Below are 26894 nucleotides of genomic sequence, written 5' to 3' on the forward strand. Positions count from 1 at the left end.
GGGGGCACAATTAAAGTGGATTTGTTCTTGTGCTATAAACATATTAAAAATGAAATAAAAATGGCCCTTTTTGCAGTAAGGAACTCAGTGGGGAATGCACTACTAGAAAGTGTAGGATAACAATTGACCTGCACACAAATAGGCTTGCCAAATGTCCTCTTTTTCCAGGATACATCCTGTTTTTCATGGGTATTTTAGAATGAGAGTCGTCATAGTGATCCATAGTTAATAGGAGAAGGTGGCCAATGTGTCCTCTGTTTTGCTCTTCAAAATATGGCAACTATAAGTCAGAATGAATAAGCAGCCAACCTCTTACAATCTCCCTGCAAACTTTGGGCAAACAGATCAGGATGGAAATTCAACCAACGGACCATGTGGATGCAACCCAAAATATCCTAGACAAGCCACAGCAGCTATTTCCTCTGCCATATATAATTTTAAAATCTTTATTTTTCTTTCACTGAAGACCACATGGTGGCACACTAGCGTCAAATAAATTTCCACTTCTCTATTCCCTTGGCAAGCTTTTTAACAAAGGAAAAATGTTTTAATTTTATGGCAGTGCAGATCCAGGTAACAGACATCACTAACAAAGAGGGACACAATTTGCAGCTAGCCCACATTTTTGCCAATGAATACAGCAATAAATTATTCTGCACTGTGCCACACTCTGCCAAAGCTGATTATTTAAAAAAACTATTGAGCTTTTTTGGTTCCAGTCGGTCACCCACAAGTGTGAAAATTTTATACAAAAGAAAAGAATTAATAGTTGCCTGAGTTTTTTAATTATTATTGTGTACAACCGAGATGAACTAAGAGCCAGGTACAAGGCCCAACCCTAAAGAAAAGTTATAGGACAGGGAGGGGCATATTTAGGTGTCTTCCAAATCTCTGGTTTTATATCTGCAAGAGGGGATTATGTAGAACAGAGGAAGCTTTTTGGCAACTAGCAGAACAGGACAGATCTGAATCTTTCTGAACCCCCACAGAGCCACCCACCTGTCAATCGTCTGGAGGGGAGGGCATCTGCCTTGCCAGAGTAGTCTCCACCAGGAACACACTGGCAAAGCAGCACCCAGCTGGATTGAACACTCTGCTATCCAGCTGATGAGAGGAGGATTCAATCCTGCAGAGCAGTACCTGGGGAGGGGGGGGGGGGCTAGCCAGGTTATTTTTGCCCTGGGTGAAGCCTCCAGAGGGATGTCATTGAGGCCCCAAGCCTCTCTCTCTCTCTTTGTATGTGTGTGTGTAAGCAAATTTGCAGATGGGGTGTGTGTGCCAAACTGTGTCTTTGACCGAGGTGAAATAAAGCCTAGTTTTGCCCCTGAATCCTGCTGGCTGCAGGGATCTGCTTTGACAACGCATTCCGCACAGGGGATGCAGTGTCCCAAGTACTGTAATACCCAGCAGGACTGAGCCCAACCCTCTTGCCTATAAACTGATGGACTGTGAGCATGGCTAGAGAAAATGGGCTCACATGCTAACCTGAGCCCTGCAGTGGGCCAAGACTCGTACCCCCCACCCTTGTTGTAAAAGAGCTGCTGAAGCTGTCAAACCAGTCTCTTTGTTAAGCTAATGCCCCTAGCCAACATTTCTTTCCTGCCAGGCCTTTGGCTTTTAATTATCTGTGGTCCCCTTCAATGGGTGGGGTGTTTTAATTCTGCTTTTTAAAAAATTGCTTCTTCTGTGCTTTGTTTTATGATGGTTTTACTGTTATTTATTTATTTATTGTTGTGGGTCACCTTGGGTTATATTGGTAGGAAAACAATGACGAATAAGTTTAATAAATAATAAGAACTCTGAAGTTAGTGTGGCTTATGTTTTCAAATTGTGCGGAAGTTGAGTTGAGGAAAGACACACCAGACAGTTGTATTTCTCAAGAAATTACAGGATAGGTATGGATTGTGGCTAACGTCATGCGCGCACCTTGAAGCAGCGGCAGTGGGAGCACACTGGAGCGAGAGTAAATGGTAACGCTGTTCCTCTCCCTGCTGCTAATTGCAGCTGTGTTCGGCAACGGGAGTTGCTCGTGCATTAAATGTGGTGTCTATTAACTTCTTTGCCCCTGTGGTATTTGCTGAGAGTGTGCTGGCATTTCTACCACCGCTCCTGTTTGCGGAGATTGGGAGACGGAAGTTCTGGACATGCTGATGACAGGATAGGACATTATTATAATTACAGCTCTGGGTCAGGGAGGAAATGAATTTGTAAATCACAGGCCCCCACATTCACTCTCCTCTGCTGCTGGGTTTTTGTGACCCTGAGAAAGAAAAAAGCATGCTTCCTTGTGGTTACCAAGGATCCTTGCTTATACCAGAGTTAGCAAGGGACAAGCTAGTAGTTTTTTTTAAGGGTGCTGAGAGTTGTTAGGAGGCCCCTGTACCCCCCACAGACCTACAATTTCCAGAGTTCCCCATGAAGACAGATGGACTGTTAAACCACTCTAGGAGAGGAATAAGGGTCTCTGAACAAATCTCTGCAACCTTAGGAAACTAAAATGTTTCTGTAACTAAAAAGAAATAAAAATAGTTGTATCTACAGTGGTACCTCAGGTTACATACGCTTCAGGTTACAGACTCCCAGAAACAGTACCTCGGGTTAAGAACTTTGCTTCAGGGTGAGAACAGAAATCGCGTGGCGGTGGCGCGGCAGCAGCAGCAGGCCCTATTAGCTAAAGCGGTGCTTCAGGTTAAGAACAGTTTCAGGTTAAGAACGGACCTCCGGAACGAATTAAGTATTTAACCCGAGGTACCACTGTACTTTCCTGCTATTGAGCTTAACGCAAATTGAGCAGCCACCCTTCCCTTCAGTTTAAACACAGTCATACTTCTGAAACAATCCTTTCTCTTCATCGGTAGGCCAAGCCTCCCTCACAGTTGTCAAACGAACACAAATTGCACACACACCATTTTTGTAATTCCAAGCAGGGCGCCAGATTTTCCAAGGTCCACCATAAATGGCTGATGGGCTGCATTTTTGCCCCGTGGATTATGAAGCGCGCAGGCCAGATGTCAGGGTTTCTCGTCGGGATTTATTTTTATTTATCAGCCGTGCTTACACTTTGAAGAGCTTTGAGTAGCTTCCATATGGTTCCCACATGGTCTCCTGTCCAAGCAGCTGACATGTAGAAGTTACTTTGGGGCTAGCAGATGGCCTAGGAGCACCTGGTGATACAGGCCTGTCCATAGTCACCAAAGTTACTGTATTTACTCGAATGTAATGCCAAATTACGTCGCGAAAATTAGGGTGTGCATTAGATTCAATGGCGCATTAGATTTGCGTAAATACAGTAAGTGGCTGCAGGCCCGATCAGTATTATGGGTTGCCACTAGGAGGCCTATATACATATAGGGCTTTCTTTCAGCTGGATCTCAGTTCCAGAATCTCTGAGCTGGGTGCCATTGCCGTTCTAAGAGAACAAGGGAGGTATTCATGATAGGTTCTTGCACCTAGTTTTGATAAAGCTGCTAATGGACCAAATACAGACACCTTCAAGTGTCCCTATTTTCCAGGGACATTCCTGGATTAACAGAAGCTGTCCCGGTTTCTGATTTGATCCCCAAATGTCCCATTTTCCCTTAGGACGTCCCTATTTTCATTGGAGAAATGTTGGAGGGTATGAAATTAGCATTTGAACAGGAACAGTTCTGAAGGGGGAACATATATATAATGCACATGTGTCACCTGCTATCCATATAGGTAAAGGTAAAGGGACCCCTGACCATTAGGTCCAGTCGTGACCGACTCTGGGGCTGCAGCACTCATCTTGCTTTATTGACCGAGGGAGCCGGTGTTTGTCCGCAGACAGCTTCCGGGTCATGTGGCCAACATGACTAAGCCACTTCTGGTGAACCAGAGCAGCGCACGGAAACACTGTTTGCCTTCCCGCCGGAGCGGTACCTATTTATCTACTTGCACTTTGACGTGCTTTTGAACTGCTAGGTTGGCAGGAGCTGGGACCGAACAATGGGAGCTCACCCCGTTGCGGGGATTCGAACCGCTGACCTTCTGATCGGCAAGTCCTAGGCTCTGTGGTTTAACCCACAGCGCCACCCGCGTCCTATCCACATAATGCCCACCAATACTTGAAACACAGCAGCTACCCTGGCTTATAGGACCTCAGAAGAGGTATTTTCTCCTGACTGAGAAATAAGACGATCAGGACAAAAGCCCGTCCAGTCCGGGATTCTGGGCAGCAGACAACGTTGTGCTAAAATGGTCCATGACAGCAAGCATTTCTTCTTGCTGGATGAATTGATTTTTCTTTTCCTCACACATGCTGTTCTGGGGGGGGGGTGTTCTCCTGAACCCCCCACCCTCCTGGGAACGAACAGTGGGAGGAGAGAAGGGAAGCCTCATTGTGCTAGTGGAAGTCACTGCACGGGCCTCAGCTGGAAGGGCCAGTTAGTTGAATCTGGCGCACTGTTCCCTGGCCCACCAGATGCCTATGGGAAGCCCATAAGTATCTTCTGAAATTCCTACATTAGAAATAATCAACAATATTTTTAAGACCAGCTGCCCTGTTAGAGCAAGCATGTGACCCTCCAGATTACAATGGACTCCAAAATCCATCAACCTCAGCCAGCATGGCCATGGATTATGGGAGTCGTAATCCAACATCTGTAGAGCCACAGATTCCCCATCCCTAAATTAGAGGCACCTTGAATCATGCTGTGGGTCATTAGCTCACTCACTGGGAATAATCTACAAGATGAATCACATCCCAGTGGATTTTTGTGTGTGCATCTCATCAATAAATATAGGTCGTTGATCCCCCTCCAGATGGTAATTAAAAGACTACACAGAAATAGGATATTCATAGTAAAATAAAGCAATTTACTTTGGTTGCTTCGGGGTGGGGTAAGTACAGAATAACTCATCAGGACTATAAACATTTTATTCATGGTGTGGTTGCCTTGTCAACTTCTTGCCATTGATCACATCAGAAACACTGTGTTGGCTTTCACTATTCATTCAAGCCAAGTTTGAGAGCACATGGGTCTAAAGCAGTACGGTCATGTCAGTTAATTTTAGCCAGGGAAAAAAAGCTTAGAAAACTCACTTTGTTAAGAGCCAATTAATGTTTTACCACCAATTTCATGGGCTGAAGGTTTAACTTATTAAAACAGCCAACAACGCGAATCAGAAGAGGCATTATAAGAAAAAAGAGAAGTGTTGTTTACATATGTCTGAAGAAGGGGGAAAGGGACATTTTTGTTGAAACTTACAAAGATGTCCCTGGAAGGGAAGGAGTCACATAAAAAAAAGGTCTGTCCCTGTAAAAAATAATTTAAAATTTCTGTGAATAAAGGCAATGACTGTATAAGTTACTTTTTAAAAAAATTCTGTAAGACAACATAGCCAAATATATTTAAACACAATTATATAAACACCACACAACAAACTAAAAAATATATATTATTATATGTGTATATATATATATATATATATATATATATATATGTATATGTATAGTGAATACATTCAGATGTGTTGTATAGCGCCGTTTGGTACAATTGGTTGTTTCCCTTCCCTCCTGGCTGGCTAAATAGAACGTCTCCTGGAAGGGATTGCTTACTAAAGTCACTGAGCTGTCATTAGGCAGGAAAGGTTTTGTCAGCAAGTTGTGGTAGGCCAGAAAAATGAAGCCATCAATCAAAGCTGAAAAAGCTAGGAGATGCAAACATTTGGGGAGGGGAGGAGGGCAGAAATAATCTTTTGTTGCGGAGAGGAAATTATTCTAGTCTGTGTCTGCAGACAAGAGATGAATTTATTCCCAGCAATTTCACGGGGAAGGCTTCAATCCTGCGGGGTGCTCAGGGCTACCGGGTTTCCGACAGTCACTTAGGAAGGATTTGGCTACTTAAAACAGCTTGCAGTAAAGGTGGACACTTGGGGCTTAGACAAAGACCGCTCTCACCTCTTCCTGCCAACTCTAGGATTGCCTCTTTGGTGACTGCCAAGTTGTAAGTTTGCTATGGCCAATTTTGCTTCTAAAAGGCAATTGGGGATTGTCCTTATTTTTCACCACAACATTGCTGGGGTGAAGTGCATCAAGCCAGGGTTGCACTGGAAGAAAACTCAATCACTGTACAGCTAAAGGGCTGTACATTCTTTTGGGATGGATGGGCAAGAGGTGCCCTTTTCTTCTCAAAAGTGCAGAAATACCTTAAATCTGCCCAGTCACCCGCCTGGATACTATTTGGGAGGGTTGATTATTTTGAATGAAGCTGGGCATGTGGACTTTGGTGTCACTCTCCATTGCAAGACATGTCCAAGAAGGATTTGTGTTCCCATCTGCATTTTTATTCATTTTTATTTTATTTTTTTCTTTTAAGATGCAACAAACAAAGCAAGGATGCTACCTAGGCTTGGGTGTTAACCAGGCGTGTGGCATTGTAGAAACCAGACTGGCAGGCAATATTAAAGTGATCCAAGTTGCAAGCTGAAGCTTCAGTCAGTGCTGGGTGAAGCTTCCCAAAGTGTGGGGGGGTAGGGGTAGGGGCAGACAGGGAGGAGAAGGGAGACTTTGTCCTAAGGTACTGGCACAACAGGGCCTCCAGAGGGCGGATATTAAAATCTTCAGCTCAGCCAGCCAAGAGGCACGTCCGACAGCAAAACTGTATAAATGGCTTGCGCTCACAGAGTTTGTTGGATTTCACCATCTCGCAGAAGACCTCATCAGCTGGGAGAGCATACATACATTTGGAAAGAGGGAGGAGAGGGGGAAAGAAATTGGATTAGCATTTTAGCCAAACAAAGTAGGACTGGAAAAAGCACAGCAAGAGCTATTCTGCTACACGAGAGATAACAGAAAAAAGCAGCTCATCCATCTGTTGGAGAGTTTCGAGATGGGGATAGCCATGTACATTTCATGAGCATAGCTCTTGCACATGCATAGACTTCAGAATGGAAATATTTATCTAATCCTTCTACCTGCCATATTTATATCCCAACCTTTCCCCCCGTGAGCTCAAAGTGGCGTACATAGTTCTCCCCTATCTCTGTTAACTCCCCGCAATGATCCTGTCAGGTAGGTTAAGCCGAGAGGCAGTGACTGGCCATGGCAGGGTGGGAATGTGAACCCAGGTCTCCCAGGTCCCAGCCTGACACTCTAACCACTACACAACACTCTTCTGCTCAAGTACTGCACAGATGCACCAACACAGTTGAATCGTACAAGGGGATGAGCAAGAAGGGAAAAGAAAGTGACAAAATGGCCTCACGCAGCATTAGGATAATATGGAAAAACTGAAGGATGGTGGGGATGAGTTATTGCAGCTCTGAACCCTGGCTGTCCATTGTGCCCACACCACAAAGGAAGATGCCATATACGGAGTCAAACTGCTGGATCCACTTAGTTCAGTATTGTCTATAATAATAATAATAATTTATTATTTATACCCCACCCATCTGGCTGGGTTTCCCCAGCCACTCTGGGTAGCCATCCAACAAAATATTAAAAACATGATAAAAGATCAAACATTGAAAACTTCCCTAAACAGGGCTGCCTTCAGATGTCTTTTTAAGTCCTTTACCTCTGATGGGAAGGCGTTCCACAGGGCGGGCGCCACTACAGAGAAGGCCCTTTGCCTGGTTCCCTGTCCCTTCGCTGGGAGGAAACCAGCAGAAGACCCTTGGAGGAGGACCTCAGTGTCCATGCTGAGCGATGGGGGTGGAGACGCTCTTTCAGGTATACTGGACTGAGGCCATTTAGGGCTTTAAAGCTCAGCACCAACACTTTGAACTGTGCTCGGAAATGTACTGGGAGCCAATGTAGGTCTTTCATTATGTGGTCCTGGCTGACTGGCAGCAGTTGTCCAGGGTTTCTGGCAGGGGGCACCCCCAGCCCTACCCAGCTTTGCCGCTGTAACTGGAACTAATGTAACTCCACATAAAAGGTGAGTGACGTCAAATTCAGCAGTAAATAGTGGCTTTCCCTGGGGGAAAGCAGCGGAACAAACGGGAAGTGTGGATGAACCCTGAGGTGGGTAAGGAAAGCTTGGTCAATCTGTCCCTTTTTAGGGATATCTCCCGATATTCTCATTGAAACAGCTGACAAAGGGTGCAATGACGGACAGGCTGAATTTAAGAAAGAGATATAAAAATGTTTTTCAGCAGCATCATGTATAGACTTGGAATATGCCAATTTCTCCCATCCTTCAGCAGTCGATTCTTAAAACAGCTCCATGCAAATTCTGTGCCAGGAGAAATTATAGGAATTTTTTTTCTTTCTTACCTTACCTGCACGTTTTCAGGTCACTGATTCTTCTCTACCGCCTGCTGCCCCAAAGTTAAATTTCAGTAAAGTTCATTATATATTCCATAAATATGAAATCTCAACCTCAAAAGTAATTAAAATTGCCGCAAGTTCCTGATGCAAGAAGGGAGTGAAGAATGAGCAACATCTGGCCGAAGACAAGGATGAGATTCTAGGGAATGTAGGTATGCAGAACTAGTAATGATTCAATCGAAATGTTAGCTCCTAAAGTCCCATCACATTTCTTCCCTAGATGCCCTCCAATTTGATACTAAAATCTAGTTCCATTTGAGCTGCACGGGGTTCCCCCCCCCTTTGCTCCCCAGCTGCATCATCTTTCAACTGCTGTGATGGAACCAAGCAAAGTGGGACAGAGGCTGTATTAACAGTATAATTTAAAGCACATGATCTACCCCAAAGAATCCTGGGAACTGTAGTTGGTTAGTGGTGCTGGGAATTTTTGCTCTGTGGGGAGTAAACTACAGTTCTCAGGATACTTTGGGGGAAGCCATGTGCTTTAAATGTGTGGTGTGGATGTAGCCATATCAGTGGCTAGTCAGGTGTGTGTTATATTGCTTATGTGGGTACTTGGGCAGAGCCACACCAAACATTTACAGTGCACGCAATGCACATTTAAGGCACGTGACTTAGCCCCAAGGGATCCTGGGAGGTCTCGTTTCCCCCTCACAGCAATACAATTCCCAGCACACACTTTTTAACCAAAAACGCTTCTAGGATTATTTGGAGGAAGTCATGTGCTTCAAGTGTGCATTGGATGTGCTTTAAATGTATGGTTCAGATCTGCCCATCTTTAATAAACGTCCATGCGAATACATACCATTGTGGCATCTGTCACTAGCAATGCACGAGCCACTAAGCAAGCTAAAGCCTTCTTTACACCGGAGACATTTTCTTCCCGAGCTGTCACAACTTGAACAGTTATCTTCACATCTGAGGAAGAGATGAAAAAGGCAACTCTTCCTAGCAGCTCGTTGCGTGCCCATAATCCAAACTAAGGCATGGAACCCACAGCCCTCCAGGTTTTGAGGGACTACAACTCCCATCATCCCCAACCACTGACCATGTTGGCTGGGACTGAGGAAGCTGGAGTCCAGCCAACATGCAGATGTTTCCCATCCGTGGCACAGATGGAAGGAGGGTAGACATATCTGACCACTAGCTTATCCCACAGCCCTACCCAAACTCTTCCTATACAGAGAATTTGAGGTCTCCCATCCAGACAGTTGCTGTCCCTGCATTGTATCCAGCGCAAGAGCCATGCCAACCCACCAGGACAGTTCTGTTGCTCCTGTGTAGTCCAGAACTCCTTACCCTGATCTTGGGACTCCTTAACCATGGACCACTACTTCTAGCTTGGCTAGTCTCGTCTTTCCTAGTATAGCTCAGTCAGTAAAGCTCAAGACTCTTAGAACACGGTGTCATGGGTTCGAGCCCCACGTTGAGCAAAGGATTCCTGCATGGCAGGGGGTTGGAATATATGACCCTCATAATCCCTCCCACCTCTACAATTCTTTAATTCTATGCCTGAGGGCCGTGGCTGCCATGACTACCTGTTGCTGAGCCTGTATGTCTCCTCTGCTTCAATAGAGATCTCTCTTCCTTACTCTCAAGGAAGAGCCTCCATTGTCATGGTCTGGGAGGGAGCTAAGACACCTTTCTGGAGATGTGGGGGTTTGAACTTGTGACTCTTTATGCGTAACATATGCTCAGTATCTGAGCCTGGTTCCAGGAGAGAAGGGGAGGCGTGTGAGGGGTCTTGGCTAAATGCCATTTAATAAGAATTCACCTCCCAGTTCTGTCCTTGTTGTAGAAAGAGATGTTGCAGGAGGTTAAAAGAGGACAATATCAACTTGGTATACACGTGGTAGACTAAGAGGTATAAATTTGATTCTGACAATTGTCTCCTCCTTAAATCTGACCACAACAGAGCTGCTTTGAGTCAATAATAATAATAATAATAATTTTTATTTATACCCCGTCCTCCCCAGCCAAGGCTGGGCTCAGGGCGACTAACAAGCTAACAAGAAGAGAGATCCTTGTTTGTATTATGCCAAAGCAGAGTGCTTGGCCAGGGTTAATGCTTGCTCCCACGCTACTTTCACAAAAGGATACAAGGACATAAGTGGAATCTGCTGGATCAGGCCAATGGCCCACCTCTCACACAGTGGCCAACCAAATGCCCGTGGGAAACCTGAAAGCAGGATCCAAGCACAAGAGTACTTTCCCTTCCTCCTGTTTCCGGCAAATGGTACTCAGAAGCATTACTGCCTCCAACAACCATGGAGGCAGAGCAAAGCCATCATGGCTAGGAGCCACTGATAGCCTTTGTCCCCCATCCATTTGTCCAATCCTCTTTTAAAGCCAACCAAGTTGATAGCCATTACAGCCGCCTGTGGGAGTGCACAGTTTGAAGTAGCATTTTTATCTGTCCCGAACCTTCCAACGTTCATTGTCAAAACCGGGTTGCCAAAACTGCTTGCTCTCCTACCTTCTGCAGACCTTGTGGGGGAGCCCACGCAACTCCTCGGGGTAAAAGCCTTCGCCGCATGTTGGGACGCACCTCCACTCGTGCAGGTGCGAGTTCCTGGCACACTGGATGCATTCCTCTCGGCCCGGCCCTAAGGAGCATGGGGAAAACAAGCACACCAGTTTGGAAATACAAACACTGTACCGGGTGCAAACTGGGGGATAATGGAGGCGAGGAATCTGCTTGTTGCTCTACTCCTAAGGGAGAAGAAATGAGTTGCTAGAGCGCTTAAGATTCTCATCATTTTGCCTTTGTTAATGTGCAACAGGACGACAGTTCTTGGATACCAGTGTGAATGAATCACTTTTGATTTTCTATGGCTTAGAAGAATGGAGAATCTGGTGTGATTCATGCTGGTGGCCAAGGACTATCATCCAAGGCAAAGTGCTCGGGGTCTTTTGAAAAGAGTAAATGTAAACGGAGGAGGAATTCATATGAATGTCTGTGAGATTACAATACAATGGAAGTACAAGCTGCTATCATTGTGAGGTTTGTTTGCTTTAAAAAAAAAATTAATGTGACACTAACAAGACAGCAGGAGGAATCTGCCTTGGTTTCCTTCCAGCAGGAAGATAAATATGAGCCAGAGAAGCTTCATCTCTCCAAGGACACCCTAATGCAAAAAATCTAAAGCTTACATACCAGCTAGCTACTGCTAGGGCGTCTTTTGCCATTTCATGCAAGCAGATATTTGGATTCCTCAGATTTGTTCTTTAAGAAAAGGATGTTCCTAGCCCTTGTAGAGCTTAGTTTGAACACAAGCAGGCGATTAATCTGCAAACGTCTTGAAGCACTCAAGGAGCCAAGCTTCTGGGTCATAGAAACCTACCTGCTCCTTCAGAATTTAAGGGAGTACAGTCCACTTGGCAATTCCACTCCTAAGCTGTTTGTCACTCTTTTAACTGCTAATGCTGAGCTTATCAATAGAGAGAGAGACAGGGATAGGGCAACAGCCTAACTGCATCATGGTCAATAGCCACCTTCAGTTTACCACACAAGTTCAGGCTGTGTGTTATTCAAGTCTTATTTCATCTCTATCATCATATCTCACCATATATATATATTGAACCTCTCATTTTTTTCCTAAAGAGCTCAGGATGGCGCACACATGGTTCTTCCCACCTTTCGTTTTATCCTCACAACAACCTTGTGAGGTAGGTTAGGCTGAGAGATGGCTGAAGGAAGCTGACTGAGAGTTTCATGGCTGAGTGAGGGCTTGAAATTGGGTCTCTCCAGTACTGCTCCTTCCCTGTAGTCACTATACCACACTGGCTCTCTAACACAGAGAGAGCTTTCTAACCACCTGCTGTTTACAAACTGTTCCCCACACTCATAAAGGTTAATTATAAAGACATGCAGATTGAATCAACTGCACCTTGTAAAGAACCACAAATCCTTGAACTTTGAAAAAAAATTGAGAATTGCACTTGAGCATTCTGTCTGGAGACCAACAGCCATTTGGGATATATAAGTTGAAGAGGCTTGATTACAACATGTGGCCAATGGCAGAGTCCCGCGTGGCTGGTGGCACTGCAGGAGAAAGCATTTTACAGGCAGGGACAGACTGACTCGTTCCGAGTACATTTCGTGGAAAAAGCACAAGTCTCTCTCAATTGCGATTTGGCTACAGACCAGGCCATTAAAGGGGCAGCTGCAAAGACAAAATGTTTCTGGCATGGAACAAATGACTTGGGGGACTCCAAATTGTAGGACTCGAGTAGCAACGCCGCTCAGGCCATAAAAAGCGTATATATGAACATACCAGTGAAGCTGAGCTTTGCGCTCCCTCAAAGCTGGCATGTATGCGGTTGGCAATCTGGGATCGGACAAGGAGGTTTATGGTCTGTGGTGGTAGCATCCCAGCATGAAATGCTGACACGTCCTTTCTGGGGGGCACAAAACTACAACTCTCAATATCACTGACCATTGACAGTGTTGTCTGGAGCTGATGGGAGTTGTAGTCAAAAACATTTGGAGGGGAAGGCTGGAACAGGGAACCTGAGCAGCAGAGTGAACCCAGTGCTCCACAAATTTGCACCTGAAACTCAACAATTGTGATACGGCTCAGAATTCTGCTGTTCAAACGAGTGACAATTTGCTTTAAGTTCACGCAAGCCCTTGGGCATTACATAAAGTAGCTCTTTGGATCATGGCCATACGCTCTGGAAAGGGGAGATTGCCCAGCTTTCAATAGGAAAAAAAAAAGGATTTCAACACATGCTTTGTGTTCACTCTGAGTTTTGTAGATTTTCTTTGTTTTTTTAAAAGTGCATTTGCTCTTGAATTATTACTGGTCTGGGGCAGAACAAGCTGGAAACCGAAGCAAATTCTCAGTGGGACACCACATAAGCTTCCCATGCAAACGTACAGATTTTGAAGCACTGACACTTTTATGTACTCAAAAAGCTCTCTTGTGCTGTGCTTCTTACAGGCTTTTCATATGGCTCCCTTTGAGTCCCATGAAAGGTAAGGCTTCTATCTTTAAAGCAGAAGGAATACAAACAACAATACTCCAATCACATATATATATTTTAAAGTCTTCTTGAAACACATCCAGAATATGTGATGGAGTAGAAAGGAGGCTGTCTGTCTCAGGCACTCATGTCATTAGTAAAATATAAATTAACTTTTTTAGCTTTGTTCAAGTAATGTTACATTGAACGCACCTTTTGATTTACAAACTGCACAATAGAGAGCAGGTTCCGGTGGGCCCTCAGGCAGCACAACCCTCCCCCTTGTTCCCCAGTGAGTCTACATTCACAATGCAACAGGTGCACTGTCAATGCACCCTCTGCCCAGCCATGCCCACGTGTGATGCTGGCCCTGGCAGAGCGAAATCCAGTTGGATTGTGGAAATTTTCTATGGTTTAAATATGAAGAGTTGGCCGTTTTTCCTTGTGAGCTGGCAAACTAGAAGGTGTGTGAAGAGGGCCTAGGACTCTTTGGGGTTGTACCCAATCCTAGTTTTACTCAAGAGTAGATCCATTGAAATTAATGGACATGATTAACTTAGGTTCATTATTTTCAGTTAATCTACTTTCACTAGATCTTAGCTGGATGCAATCCTTAGAAATAAGAATCTGAAGGCAGACTTGACTTAAAACAAATATAGAGCTCAATGCTCCAATTCCTTGCTTGCGAACGCCCATAGGCAGACACCTATTTTCCCATTTAGAAACCCCATTGCCTTTTCAGTCTAAAACAGCCTCCCACAACCTCTCTGGTCCTCTCTGGATGTTTTGGTCTACAACCCCAGCCAGCACAAATAATTCTGAGTGACAGCTTGACATGCTCCAACTGGCCCAATGTATTAGGGACAGCTCCTTCCTACATATGCACTAGAGCAGCCTCCCCTCAACTTGGTGCCCTCCAAATGTTTTGTACTACAACTCCAATCAGCCCTAGCTAGCTTCCTGGTCCATAGCAAACCATACATTTGCCATTACATTTAATCAGCTATGGTTTGTGCCTGCACTCCAAACAAGAAATGGAAGCCAAGGAACTGGTTGCCCATGACCCAGGGAGTCAGAAAAAGCATGGGCCTACACGCTGGCTCATGGTAAAACCAAACCATGGTTTGGCATCATATGTGAATTGCCCCAAGCAGAGAAGAAGTCAAGGACCAACCAGGACAACACTCCTTCGTTGGTGGAGCCACACACCCAGTAGCTTTCATTTCTGCAACTCCTGCAGGCTGGCTTTGTTCTTCTCTGCAGTGAAGGACATGCAAAGCTTGCAACAATTCAGATCAACAAGCTGATGTTTCCCACGTACTACCTGCCTCTTGTAACTACTTCACACAACATACCCACGCATGTCCGGCAGTTTGATTGGCATCCCTCACATCGTACTGGCTCCTTGATCAGGTACATGCCCGGCCTGCATCCTGTAACGCAGCTATTGTCTACAAGGCTGTGGAGGAAAGCAGTGGAGGTCATCATCAATGTCATTTCAATCTCGTGGCTGACTGGCACGTTAGGAGTGCCAAGGGGGGTTACAAAATTTTAAGAGTGCAAAGCACAATGTAAAATAAAAGACAATGCATTGCAACAAAGGCCATACAATATTAACACATAAAACAGCTCAATAAAACAGCAGCAAAATGCACAATCAATAGTCAGCAAAATCACTGTAAAGCGGTCAAATGTCTGGGAGAAGAGAGAAGTTTTTACCTGGCGCTGAAAGGATGCTAATGATGGTAGCAGGCAGACCTCATTGGGGAGAGCATTCCACAAGCAGGGTCACCACAGAAAAGGCCCTGTCCCTTAAAGGGTGCACCTAGAGGGGGGTCCCAGATAAAGACCAAAGGGTCCAGTAGGGTCCACACTAGCACTGAAGCCTAGAAATATGCACACACTCCCTGCATCCTGTTCTCATCGAGGCCAGTTAGATGCCTATGGGAAGCCCACAAGCAGGACCCGAGTGCCACAGCAACTCTCCCTAGTTGTAATACCCAGGAACTGGTATTCAATGGCATACTGCCTCTGGCAGGCGACAATTACTTTTTTTTTGCAGGAACCGGTACAACTTCTATCCTATTAAGGTTTGAGTCTCTGGACATCTCTCTACCTGCTATTGCAATATTGCCTCTTCTGCCCAGCTCAACCTACCCAACTCAAAGCAATAAAGATTTTATTTTTAAAGTGCAATTACGGGTGGGGAGTAGGTGGGCACAAAAATGGCCAGCTGCCTGTTCTGAAGAGCACTGCTGACATTGTCTTTAGAGGCAGCTGAAACAGAGCTAGCAGCACAACAGAAATTAATTTCCTTTTTGGGGAGCAGAGGAACTACTGCCTTTAAAAAAAAAAAAAAAAAGCTTTCAGACTTAGAGGAATGGGCAATGTTTTTTCATATCCGTATCTGGGCAGTCAAGCCTGACTCTCTGAAGATCTTCATCATGAACAACCCACAGAAACTTTAGTAATAAATGGTTCCTAGCTTTTGGCTGCCTTTTTGTAATTTCTCCAGCAGTGACCCTTTCTTACATAAGAGGTTGCTGTGCCTTGATGTGATTGGGTCTGAAATGTTAGAAAGGTCCCTTGAATAACTTTTAAACCATCCAAGGTCATCTAACCTAGCAGACCATGGAATTTCATCCAACCATTCATTAGTGGAGCTACTAACATCCAGCTGAGGTCAACTGTTCCTTTGGCAAAGCCACTGAGTACAGATGAAGGAACGCTATAGAATTGTTCATGCAATCACCCATGGAGAAATGGAGGCAAGGAAACAGAATAGGATCACGGTCAAAAGGTCCATCCTGCAACATCTACCTATCTACCCAAACCGAACAACAAGCTCTGCTTATATATCTGCAGCATATGAAGATCTGGTAGCGCTGCTTGGGGCATGGCCAGCGGACACAGTCTCACTTACCCTCTCCCCACAAAATGTGATCATTTCTACACAGACGAAGTCATGAACAATCCTGGGGTGATGGAAAATTGCTCCTGAACCAACGGATGTCTCCTACTGTTAGAAGCGCATGTTCTTTGGCAGTGTTTGGTTGGCTAAGAGCTGAGCTACATGATGCATTAGCCATACAGATGTCGGAGAATTCCAACCGAAACAGGAGTGGAAATTGCAAATGTTTGCTCCTCGTTGTGTTATATGTAGGTTGGTCCCTAGGAATACTTCATCACGTGCAAAGGCCTGCTTATTTTCTCTATGCCGTTGTGTAGCATGCAACCATTTCTGCAGTGCTGCTTGCACTTTTGCCAGGTGCCACAGTCCATATACCAGCCTTCGCCAACTTGGTGGCCTCCAGATGTTTTGGACCAACTCCCATCAGCCTGACCAGCACAAACTCACTGACCAATACTTATTAAGACTCCTGCGCCTAGCCATGCACTCATATATCTGTGCAGATGATGAATTGCATGAGAAACGCCCCCTTCTTGATTACTTTTAGCAGCTATGATCTCATCAAGGCTGTGTAGTTGTCTCAACACTTTAACATGCTCCAATGGCACCAGCTAGGAGTCAGGTATCCCTGAAAGATATCCCAAGGCAAACACTGCAATTCAGTAGTAGAACATCTGGTTTGCATGCAGAAGGTCCAGAGTTCAATCCTGGGCATCTCCGGGTAGAGCTGGGATAAAACTCCCTCCCTTGAGAACTACTGCCAGATAGTGTAGACCAGGCATAGGCAAACTCGGCCCTCCAGATGTTTTGTGACTACAACTCCCATCATCCCTAGCTAACAGGACCAGTGGTCAGGGATGATGGGAATTGTAGTCCCAAAACATCTGGAGGGCCGAGTTTGCCTATGCCTGGTGTAGACAGTACTGAGTTATATGAATGCCACATACTTTCTGTCAATCCATGAAGGGGAAATGGGGTTATACCATTTAGCCCCACTTTTGGTGGTCACACATACAGCTGAGTGGGGATTTGAACCCAGAACCCATCTGTCTCCAGTCTCACACAAAATCCACCACATAAAGAGCTTTCGTCCTTGGTCTAAGCCAGGTGTGGGGAAACCTTTGGCTCTCCAGATGTTGCAAAACCACAACTCCCATCATCTCTGTCCACGCTTGCTGGGGCTGCTGGGAGCTGTAGTTCAGCAACCATTGTAGGGCCAAAAGGTACCCCACACCTGGTCGAAGTTTTTCATCACACCATCCTGCCATTTAAAAATAAAGTGATGTTTTTGAGGCAAAAAGGCCCAAACTCTACTGAATGATCAAGTTCAAGACCAGGCCATCATTACTTTATAGAGATATGGAGACAGATTCCTCAAGTCCATCTGCACTTCCTCGGTGAGCCTGATTTACAGCTGAACCATCCCTGTAAACATCTCTTGGTTTCACCCTAGAAGATTTTTCTTTTTTTAATAAGCAGAGACAGAAACATTGCTGGCAAAATGCTCTTCAAGGTGACAAGCCATGATTTTGGGGGAGCAGCTTAAGGAAGTTAGCGGACAATAAAAAGATACTTTTCCCCCTTTCCTAGGAAGTAGATAATCTTTGGAGGCAACTTGCAATTTTCCACTTTAGCCAAAGTGCCGTTATTGAAGCAGTCACTTCAGACCAATTACTGCCCTATAAATGAATCAGGCAAGGAGGCCTTGGGCTCTGCAGTGAAGCAACACAGACGTGCAGCTGCTTGAGGTGGCCTTGGGGCTCCCGCTTGAACAAATTGTTCAGATAAAGCTTCTGGTGTTTGACATTTTAAGTTCCGCTTCTTTCCCGGGGGGGAAACCTATCAGTGGGACCCATCTTCCTAAATCCATTCCGAGTCGCCATGTATCATTTTCCTCATGAAGGCTAGATGGAACTTTATTACTGGAGAAGGCAAGGGAGAAGAAAACCAAATGGGGATTATAAAGAAACTAATCTTTCAATGGAGATTCCATTTTGAGGGAGGTATTGCCGTGAGTCCTGTGAAGTTGTCTTGGAGGAGGGGCTCAGGATGACCCTGGGGATGGGTCCTGGCAGAATGGGGAGGGTGGAATTGGGACCCCAAGACGTGCCTGAGCCTGGAGAAGAGGCCAGTAGTCTGGGGAAAAGAGAGTTGGGACTAGGTCCAAGCAAATTGGCAGAGGAGTGTTTTTCTCCTGCAGGGCTGGACAGCCCTAGTCAAATGCATCCTACTGAGAAGCCACCCTTGGCACCCCCTTCTGTTCATGAGGGGCCTTCTTCAGAGGAGGAGATAGCTGACAGCCAACTCCAAGGATACAGAGAAAAGGATAAGGCCAACCCATTCAAAGGAGAGTCTGTCTGCTTGCCCAGTCCTTGGACTGGGCCGCTTGCTGTGCTAAGTTTTATGCCTGCCCACTCTTCAAAAAGAAGGTACAGGGCGGGGTGTCTGTGTCACTCGTTGGATCAACGTCTTAACTTGTTGTACTTAGCCATGAATCTATACTTCTTATTTATTTTCTGAACCTGGCAACTTCTTTGTCCTAGATCTTCCAATATTCAGTTTTGTTGGCTGTCCCCAGTGAGTTCTAGTATTTTGAGGAAGACTTTTCTCTTTTCTACTTTCTCCACACCATACATAATACTATACAGTATCATCTTACTTGCCTTTTCTCTAAACTAAAGAGCCTCAGACTAGATGCCCCGCTTCCCAATAGCACTTAGGTTTAAACCAAGGTTGCACAGCTGATTGCTAGACTTCCCCTACATCACCTTTAACAAAATAAAATATGTTCTGGGATCATGCTATTTATATTGTAGCAACATGGTGGATTTTTTTGGGGGGGGGGGAGGTAAAAATGTTTGCAGCTCAATCAGTTAGCCAAGGCTAATCAAGGAAAGTTTCTCAAATCATTTCTGAAAGATCCTCATTCAGGACTCGTGCTGGCTTCTGCTTGTCTCATGCTTAGAAAGAACGGAGCCGGGTGGTTTTCCATTCACCCTGCTGCTTTCCCCAGGAAAACCTGCTCTTTAGCACTGAATCGGAGCAAACGTCAGTCTGTGGAAAACCCAACTGACATTTGCGCCGATTCAGCGCTAAAGAGTGGGTTTCCCTGGAGGAAAGTGGTGGGACCATCAGAAGTCAGGGTGAGCTCTCTGTTCTCTTAAGCAGACAGTTTCAGCACAGAGCAAAAACTATAGGGTGAATCTTCGTGCTCAGTAAGGTATATTAGACACGCCTTCATTAGAAGTGTACCGATCAAGACCGGTCACGTTAAGTAAACTCAGCTTGCTTGGAATAATAACTCATACAGTACGCAACACACGCAGCCTGACTTAGGCAGGTCTGAAGGAGGCACCAGACAGAAAAATGTGTGTTTTATAAAGTTCAACATAAACATATTTATTTGCTTTCCCTCTGCCCTCCCTCTCCTGAAAGATGCTTGCACCCTCTCCTTTTACAAACCGATCTACCACAGGAAATTTGAATTTAAGATGCAGGTAAGCACATGGTTGCCAGTTCCTTTCTGGGCCTACCTCAGGGTGCTCATGTTAGTGTTTAAAGTCCTAAATGACACAGGCCCCAAATAGCTGAAAGTCTGCCTCCTTCACTACAGACCTTCCCTGTGGAGCGGTCCTATTGACAGTTCCACCTCCCTCAGAAACTTGGAGTGGGGGTGGCCTGGGAGAGAGCATTCTCTGTGGCAGCCCCTGAGTTGGGGAATTCCCTCCCGACTGATGCGTGCCTGACACTTTCACCTTGCAGCTTGCGGCAGATGCTGAAGATGCACCCCTTTATCCTGACCTTCGACACCTGAGACGTGTGCTTTCAAGACTCACTCTATTCCTGTTTTAACTGTTTTAAATTTTAAATTGTTGTACCCACCCTTGGACCTGCTGGTGAAAGGTGGGTAATACATTTAGTAAGGTAAAGGGACCCCTGACCATTAGGTCCAGTCGTGGCCGACTCCGGGGTTGCGGCGCTCATCTCGCTTTACTGGCTGAGGGAGCTGGTGTACAGCTTCCAGGTCATGTGGCCAGCATAACTAAGCCGCTTCTGGTGAACCAGAGCAGCGCACGGAAACGCCGTTTACCTTCCCGCTGGAGCGGTACCTATTTATCTACTTGCACTTTGATGTGCTTTCAAACTGCTAGGTTGGCAGGAGCAGGGACCGAGCAACGGGAGCTCAGCCCGTCGCGGGGATTCAAACCACCAACCTTCTGATCGGCAAGTCCTAGGCTCTGTGGTTTAACCCACAGCGCCACCAGCATCCATTTAGTAATAAAGTAATAATAACAATGCTGCTGGTATACCAGGAAAAGGAGGGCTGCAGCCTTATAACAAGCAGATTCCCCATGTCCCAGTTCCATCTGAACTGAGGCTGGGCAGGGGTGGGTGAGTACATTTAGGCATAACTTATAAGACATGAATACATCACATGTATAGAGCACTTGAGGAGGCTGTTCCAAGCACTTGTTCCAAGCACATATGTTAGCTTGCTGTAATGCTTACAGTCACCAGCCTGTAGTCACACCCACACCATCCATGACTTCCCCCAAGAATCTTGGGAACTATAGCTGAACCTTCACAGAGCTACAATGCCCAGCAACCCAAATTCTTGCCGACTCTACTACAAGAGATTGCACAGGTACGCAAGATTACAGGTGTGCATGGGTAGGGATGAGGAGAACAAAGCTCTGGTAAATTGGAATTTCTGTGTGCCAGGTGATAGCGACAAACTACTGTTTCTTTTGTGGCCTGGTTGTGAATGTCCAAGGGGAAGCCTGGCTGGCCACTGTGGGGAAAAAAGGATATCAAACTAGATGGACCCTTATCTGGCCTGATCCAGCAGGGGGCTCAACTGTACATGCCTAGTTTTGACCCATTTCCCCTATTAAATAATTTGATAAATTCAATGTTAGTTTCTTCAGAAGACATTCTGAAAGCCTAGCACAATGTTTTCCCCATTAGCAATTTACCTGAATCCATCTTTGCAGACAGTGCATTTGTCCATCTCTCCAACGCATTTCTTACAATTCTGATGACATTTCTGACAACGTCTCTGACCTTTATTGGGGAAGAAGGGGAATCAGAAAGATGATCAGTTGCAGATATTAGAGTTTATAAGCTTCAGTTTCTTGCAATTTATTTGTCAAATTCACAATAATCTAATACTAAGAGTATAATTGTTTTTAGACCAAGTGGGAAACGAATTCTTAGGTTTTGTCAGTTATTCCTTTGTCATAAAAACTATCAGTTTCAACTTTAAATTAGTAAGTTTATAGACCTCATTGTTTTGGAGAAAAACATGAAGAATTAAAACAGCATAATAATTAAAAGCTTGTATATTTTTAATGGGCAAGGACAAATGTTAACAGCTGGTGCTGCAAATTATGAACAGTTCATAATTATGAACTTGTTGAGACTGTTTTGGTTAGACCGTGTCACTGTGAGAGAGAATGAAAAAGAAAATACTTCTAAAGCTTTTCTTTCTAACAAAGGGGGTTGGTATCTGTTGATCAAATTGTAGGTGCTCTTACCCTTCAATATTTTTCCTTAAAGATGGGAAGCTACAATGAGGGGTTGACAGTATGCACAACTTGAAACACAGAGACAATTATATTGGGTAAAAACAAAACAAAAACCTTCAATTGGTTAGCAGCCCTTGGCTGAGAAGCATTTCCTTTCCTTACCCTCATCAGAGTAAAACCCAGCTGGACACAGCATCACACACGTATTCGTCTCTTGGTGGTGATAGAAGCCGCGTTTGCAGGCTGTGCACGAGTTCTGGCTTCTGCCCAAGCACGCTTCACAGCCCCTGTAGCATCTGCGGCATTTCCGCTGCGAAGTGTCCCCAAAGTAGCCAGGGGGGCAGGAATTTACACACTTCCTGGGGGGGGGGGGGAGAAACACAAGGAAAGTGAGAGGCTCCAGCCCAACCAGCATAGTTGTTATGGTCCTGTCTCCATTGTGAGCATCACAGTTCTGTCCTGCCATCTAAATGTTGCATGGTTCTCTGATTGCCCATTCACCTGTTTGCTTTGCCAACATGTGGCTTCTGGAGACATAAGAAGAGACTGCTAGATCAAGCCAATTGAGTCCTATTGCTTTATAGCAAGGGCGGGGAAGCTTTTTCAGGCCAAGGGCCACATTCCCTCTAGGAAACCTTCTGGGGGGCCACAAACTGAAGCCCGGACACTGAGGTCCAGCTCCGAGGGCCTTCTGGCAGTTCCCACACTGCGAGAAGCGAGGTTACAGGGAACCAGGCAGAGGGCCTTCTCAGTAGTGGCACCCGCCCTGTGGAACACCCTCCCCTCAGATGTCAAGGAAATAACTAGCTGACTTTTAGAAGACACCTGAAGGCTGTTCAGGGAAGTTTTTACTGTTTGATGTTTTATCACGTTTTTAATATTCTGTTGGGAGCTGTTGGGTGGCTGGGGAAACCCAGCCAGATGGGTGGGGTACAAACAATAAACTATTATTATTATATCAATAATATACAGAAGGGGCCACAGAAGAGGAAGAGTGAGGGAGACAAGCACCCACCCAGGCCTGCAGCTCGCATCCTCACCTAATCCTCACCTCATTGTTGGACCCCCTGTTTCATATATATTATGTCAATCATAAACTGGAAGAATTATGAGGCTGCAAACCTCAGCATGCTTGAAAGTTAACTCCATTAAAAAATCAATACAACTTAACTTTAGAAAAGATAGATATGATGGGAATTTTTTGTTTTGTTTTTTACATTTATATCCCAGTTGCCCTGCCCCTAAGGAGCTTGAGATGGTGTACTTGTTTCTCCCCCTCCCTATTTCAGCTTCACACAATAACCTGGCGAGGTAGGTTAGGCTGAGAGACAATGAACGGTCACTCACCCATGGCTGAGTGGAAATTTTGGACCTAGCTCTCCCACTACTAAACCACCGCACCTGCTCCTTCAGAAAGCTAACATGTGCGATAAGACTTCTGTCCACTTTACCTGCCAGTTTTAAGGCTCCCGAGGCTGAAATGGAAACAGTTCAAGCACTGGTCAGCGTTGGGGCCGTCGCATCCTTTGTCGCCACATTCCGTATGGCACGGACCTTAGAGAGACAGACAGTTCTGCTGAAAGAAGAGATATAAAACTCCTCCTAGTTCAACCCACAAAATTGCATTCTATCAAGTGTACCACATACCAGCAGAATTAAAAGACAACAACAACCAACCCAAAAATGCTGGGAATACTTTGCAGTCATTTTCCCTCCTTCCCGAACCCCAAAGGTTTACCATAATCATACCAAGAGCCAAAAGCCAGCAAGGCTCTTTCAGTTGGTGTATGTCTGGCACGAGGAGCACGAAACTGACTTAGGTTTTAAAAAGGGGGTCCATGGCTTAGCTCTCCTTTAGGTGCTCTGCTTCAGACTGCACCATGATCAGTGGTTTAGTGGACGGGGGGGCGGGGTGTCATTACTGTTTCTGTAGCAGGGTCCCTACCTCTGGCATCCTAAAGCTGCTCAATCAGCATGAAAGGGGAGCTTTTTAGCCACTGTATGTTCCTAAAGCTAAGCATTTGCGGACGCTGAAAATACAAGGTGCTTCAGTTTCAGGAGAATGGCATTCAAGTTCTGTTGCAAATAATGAAACCTCATGGAAAACACAACTGAAGTCACTCTGAAAGAAGATACAGACCACTCCAAAACATTTGCCCATGTCTATGCACGGAAAATAGGGATGCGGGTGGCGCTGTGGGTTAAACCACAGAGCCTAGGACTTGCCGATCAGAAGGTCGGTGGTTCGAATCCCCGCAACGGGGTGAGCTCCCATTCTTCGGTCCCAGCTCCTGCCAACCTAGCAGTTCGAAAGCACATCAAAGTGCAAGTAGATAAATAGGTACCGCTCCGGCGGGAAGGTAAACGGCGTTTCCGTGCACTGCTCTGGTTCACCAGAAGTGGCTTAGTCATGCTGGCCACATGACCCGGAAGCTGTACGCCGGCTCCCTCGGCCAATAAAGCGAGATGAGCACCGCAACCCCAGAGTCGGTCACAACTGGACCTAATGGTCAGGGGTCCCTTTACCCTTTACCTTATGCAGAGAAAATAGTAGATCTAGCTGAAAGGCAACACACAGAGGAAGGGCCACCAGCTCCTGGGGGCCGAGCCCTTTGGACCCCACCCAAAAAATTTTGGGGGTAGGGGCCAGGTGCCCTCCAATGCCCCAAAAGCATGGAAACGTTTTATTTGCAGCTGTATAGCTGAGTCCCAGGACTGTCTCCAGGCCACACCCTTCACTGTCCCTGTGCAAATGCTTTGGTCTGGCTGGAATCCATCCCTGAATTGTGAAAATGTCTTGCTTGGGGTCCAGATTTCATTGAAGGCTTCCTGAAGGAGCTTCCTGAAGGAGCGTCTCCACCCCCATCGTTCTGCCCAGACGCTGAGGTCCAGCGCCAAGGGCCTTCTGGCGGTTCCCTCATTGCGAGAAGTAAAGCTACAGGGAACCAGGCAGAGGGCCTTCTCGGTAGTGGCGCCCGCCCTGTGGAACGCCCTCCCATCAGATGTCAAAGCGATAAATAACTACCTGACATTTAGAAGGCATCTTAAGGCAGCCCTGTTCAGGGAAGCTTTTAATCTGTGATATTTTACTGTATTTTTTGTTTCTATGGAAGCCGCCCAGAGTGGCTGGGGAAACCCAGCCAGATGGGCGGGGTACAAATAATAAATTATTATTATTATTATTATTATTATTATTATTATTGGTATTGATATATACACTCAAAGGTATAAGTACCCTAAAGCTTGGTTTTGTTTACTTCTAGAATCCAGATATTGCTAGCATAAAGAGTCAAGGGTATTATGGCAAGCGCCGCCCAAAATGACATAAATGAGCAGAAGGACTTGCATGTCCCACAAAACACAGAGGTCCAATGTTGGGACAGGTTTCAAAGCTGAGCTGAGCTATGCAGCTGTGTACGATTCTACATTTTTGAGGGTTTCGCCAACGTTTATGAGACCACCTGGAAAAAGACTCCAAACGCCACAATAAATTTTGTGTGAATAATTTAATAGCGCTGGGGAGGGGTGGGCAGAGCTTGGAAGGACAACAAGCTGCATCTGCGGCCGGTTTTTAACAGGAGGAGTGGGCTCCGTCCAAAGAATCCCATTCACCTACTCCTGAATTCTCGGCTCACAGGAAGAGGCTGTATAAACCAAGAGTCAAACAGAACCTAACATTTATCTCGCAGCCATAATATTAGTATACAGGATATCAGCCAAGCCAGCAGCAGCAGCAGCAGCAGCAGCAGCAGCAGCAACTCACATTTCTTGCTCATTTCTTTATGGGGCTTAGAGTTACATGGCCTAAAGTGGAGCTACCAGGCCAATTGAATGTCTTGCCCTGGCAATACAGCTTGTCAACTTAATTGTCTCAAGGAGGTGGCCATTAAAAAGGCATGCGCATTTCTGAAACTTTTGGTATCCGGGATGTAGGGTGGTTGCGTTTTCCCCCTCAGATTAAAACTGGAGACACAGTTCAGCCTTGAAGATGCATCTAAATTTACTAGGGACCGTCACCCTTGCTTGTGTTGCTTACCAATCCCGCCAAACCCCACCCCTCTCCCTTTACCTCTCACCTAACCTATATCTCCTCATAGCTCCTCTGCCTCCCCATCCCTGCTTTAATTATTCAAGCCTCTGCTGTTGTTTAAAGCCACCATTTTAAACCTTCCTTCTGTTTTGCTCCCTCTTCCTGTTCTGAGTTCATGAAATCTAGGATTGTGATGCACCACTACAAATCCTCCAACAGGGGCTGCGTGATGACATCCTTACATTTTTATGTATATAGAAAGATAGGCATAGAGACACAAAAGTGGAACCAGCAGCAACGGTCCTGTCTGCAACAACACAGCAGCTCCAGTAGCTCCTCGTACCAACACAGAAGTTAATACTGCCTCCTGGGCGTCCTGTACTCCCAGACTATCAAGGCAATGGTTTCTAGGCAATGGCGGTGCTTCACACCTGTCATGCTGTAGTTCTGGGATGGGGAACCAGTGGTCCTCTGGGTGCTGCTGTACTTCAGCTCCCATTGGCTCCAGCCAGAATGGCCAGGGATCAAGGATGATGGGAGTTGTAGCCCAGAAACAGCTGGAAGGCCACAAGATCCTCAACCCTGCTGTGTTGAGCAAGGCTGTGTCAGCTGATGCACATCTTTATTCCCCTCACTTAGGATGAGGTTGCTGCCCACATATTTTCAAAGAAAGGAGAGGGATCACAGATGCATGGGACCCCTCTGAAATAAGACAGGCATTTCTGGTTTTCTGAAGATTGAGAGGAAAGCAGTTAAGCCACCTTTCCTGGGGAGGGTTCTAAAGATCGAGCAAAACTACAGGAAACTTACTAACTCTAACATGGGGTAGTCAATGTGGTGCCCTCCAGATATTGTTGGGTTACAACTCTCATTAGCCCCAGCCAGTATGGCCCATGGTCAGGGATGATGGGAGTTAGTCCAGCAATATCTGGATGCCAACCACATTGGCTACTCCTATTCCATCACCTGGTCCATCATGACACTGATACGAAACTCTGCTTTTCTTGAAGCCTCTGAGTCATCCCCCCTGAAGCATGGGTCAGCTATAGCTCAGCGGTGCATTTTGGAATCCCACTGCATTTTTACTCCATCTTTGAGATGATGGCACTGCCAATATACTGGCGGAGATAGTAGGCATCAACTGTATGGCACCTCTCTATGATG

The 26894-nt window shown here is 45.7% G+C and overlaps 1 protein-coding gene across 4 annotated transcripts in view; it reads right to left on the bottom strand.

Moving 5' to 3' along the window:
• Positions 1 to 4815: 4815 nt before the first annotated feature.
• PCSK6 (proprotein convertase subtilisin/kexin type 6) overlaps positions 4816 to 26894 on the bottom strand; it is a 106618-nt gene continuing 84539 nt past the window's right edge. For 3 of the 4 annotated variants that reach the window (XM_080980337.1, XM_080980338.1, XM_080980336.1), the window contains exons 15-21: positions 23152 to 23254; positions 21863 to 22059; positions 21149 to 21236; positions 14617 to 14720; positions 10770 to 10899; positions 9099 to 9211; positions 4816 to 6685 (exon numbers count right to left, since the gene is read on the bottom strand). In XM_080980337.1, coding sequence (XP_080836463.1) covers positions 6588 to 6685; positions 9099 to 9211; positions 10770 to 10899; positions 14617 to 14720; positions 21149 to 21236; positions 21863 to 22059; positions 23152 to 23254 — 833 coding nt within the window. In that variant the 3' untranslated portion in view covers positions 4816 to 6587. Of the gene's footprint in view, positions 6686 to 9098; positions 9212 to 10769; positions 10900 to 14616; positions 14721 to 21148; positions 21237 to 21862; positions 22060 to 23151; positions 23277 to 26894 lie in introns of those variants that run through there. The other variant, XR_013979214.1, reaches the window with a different exon arrangement.

Source organism: Podarcis pityusensis (assembly GCF_964106645.2).
Source record: "Podarcis pityusensis genome assembly, chromosome: 14".
Lineage (NCBI taxonomy): Eukaryota > Metazoa > Chordata > Lepidosauria > Squamata > Lacertidae > Podarcis > Podarcis pityusensis.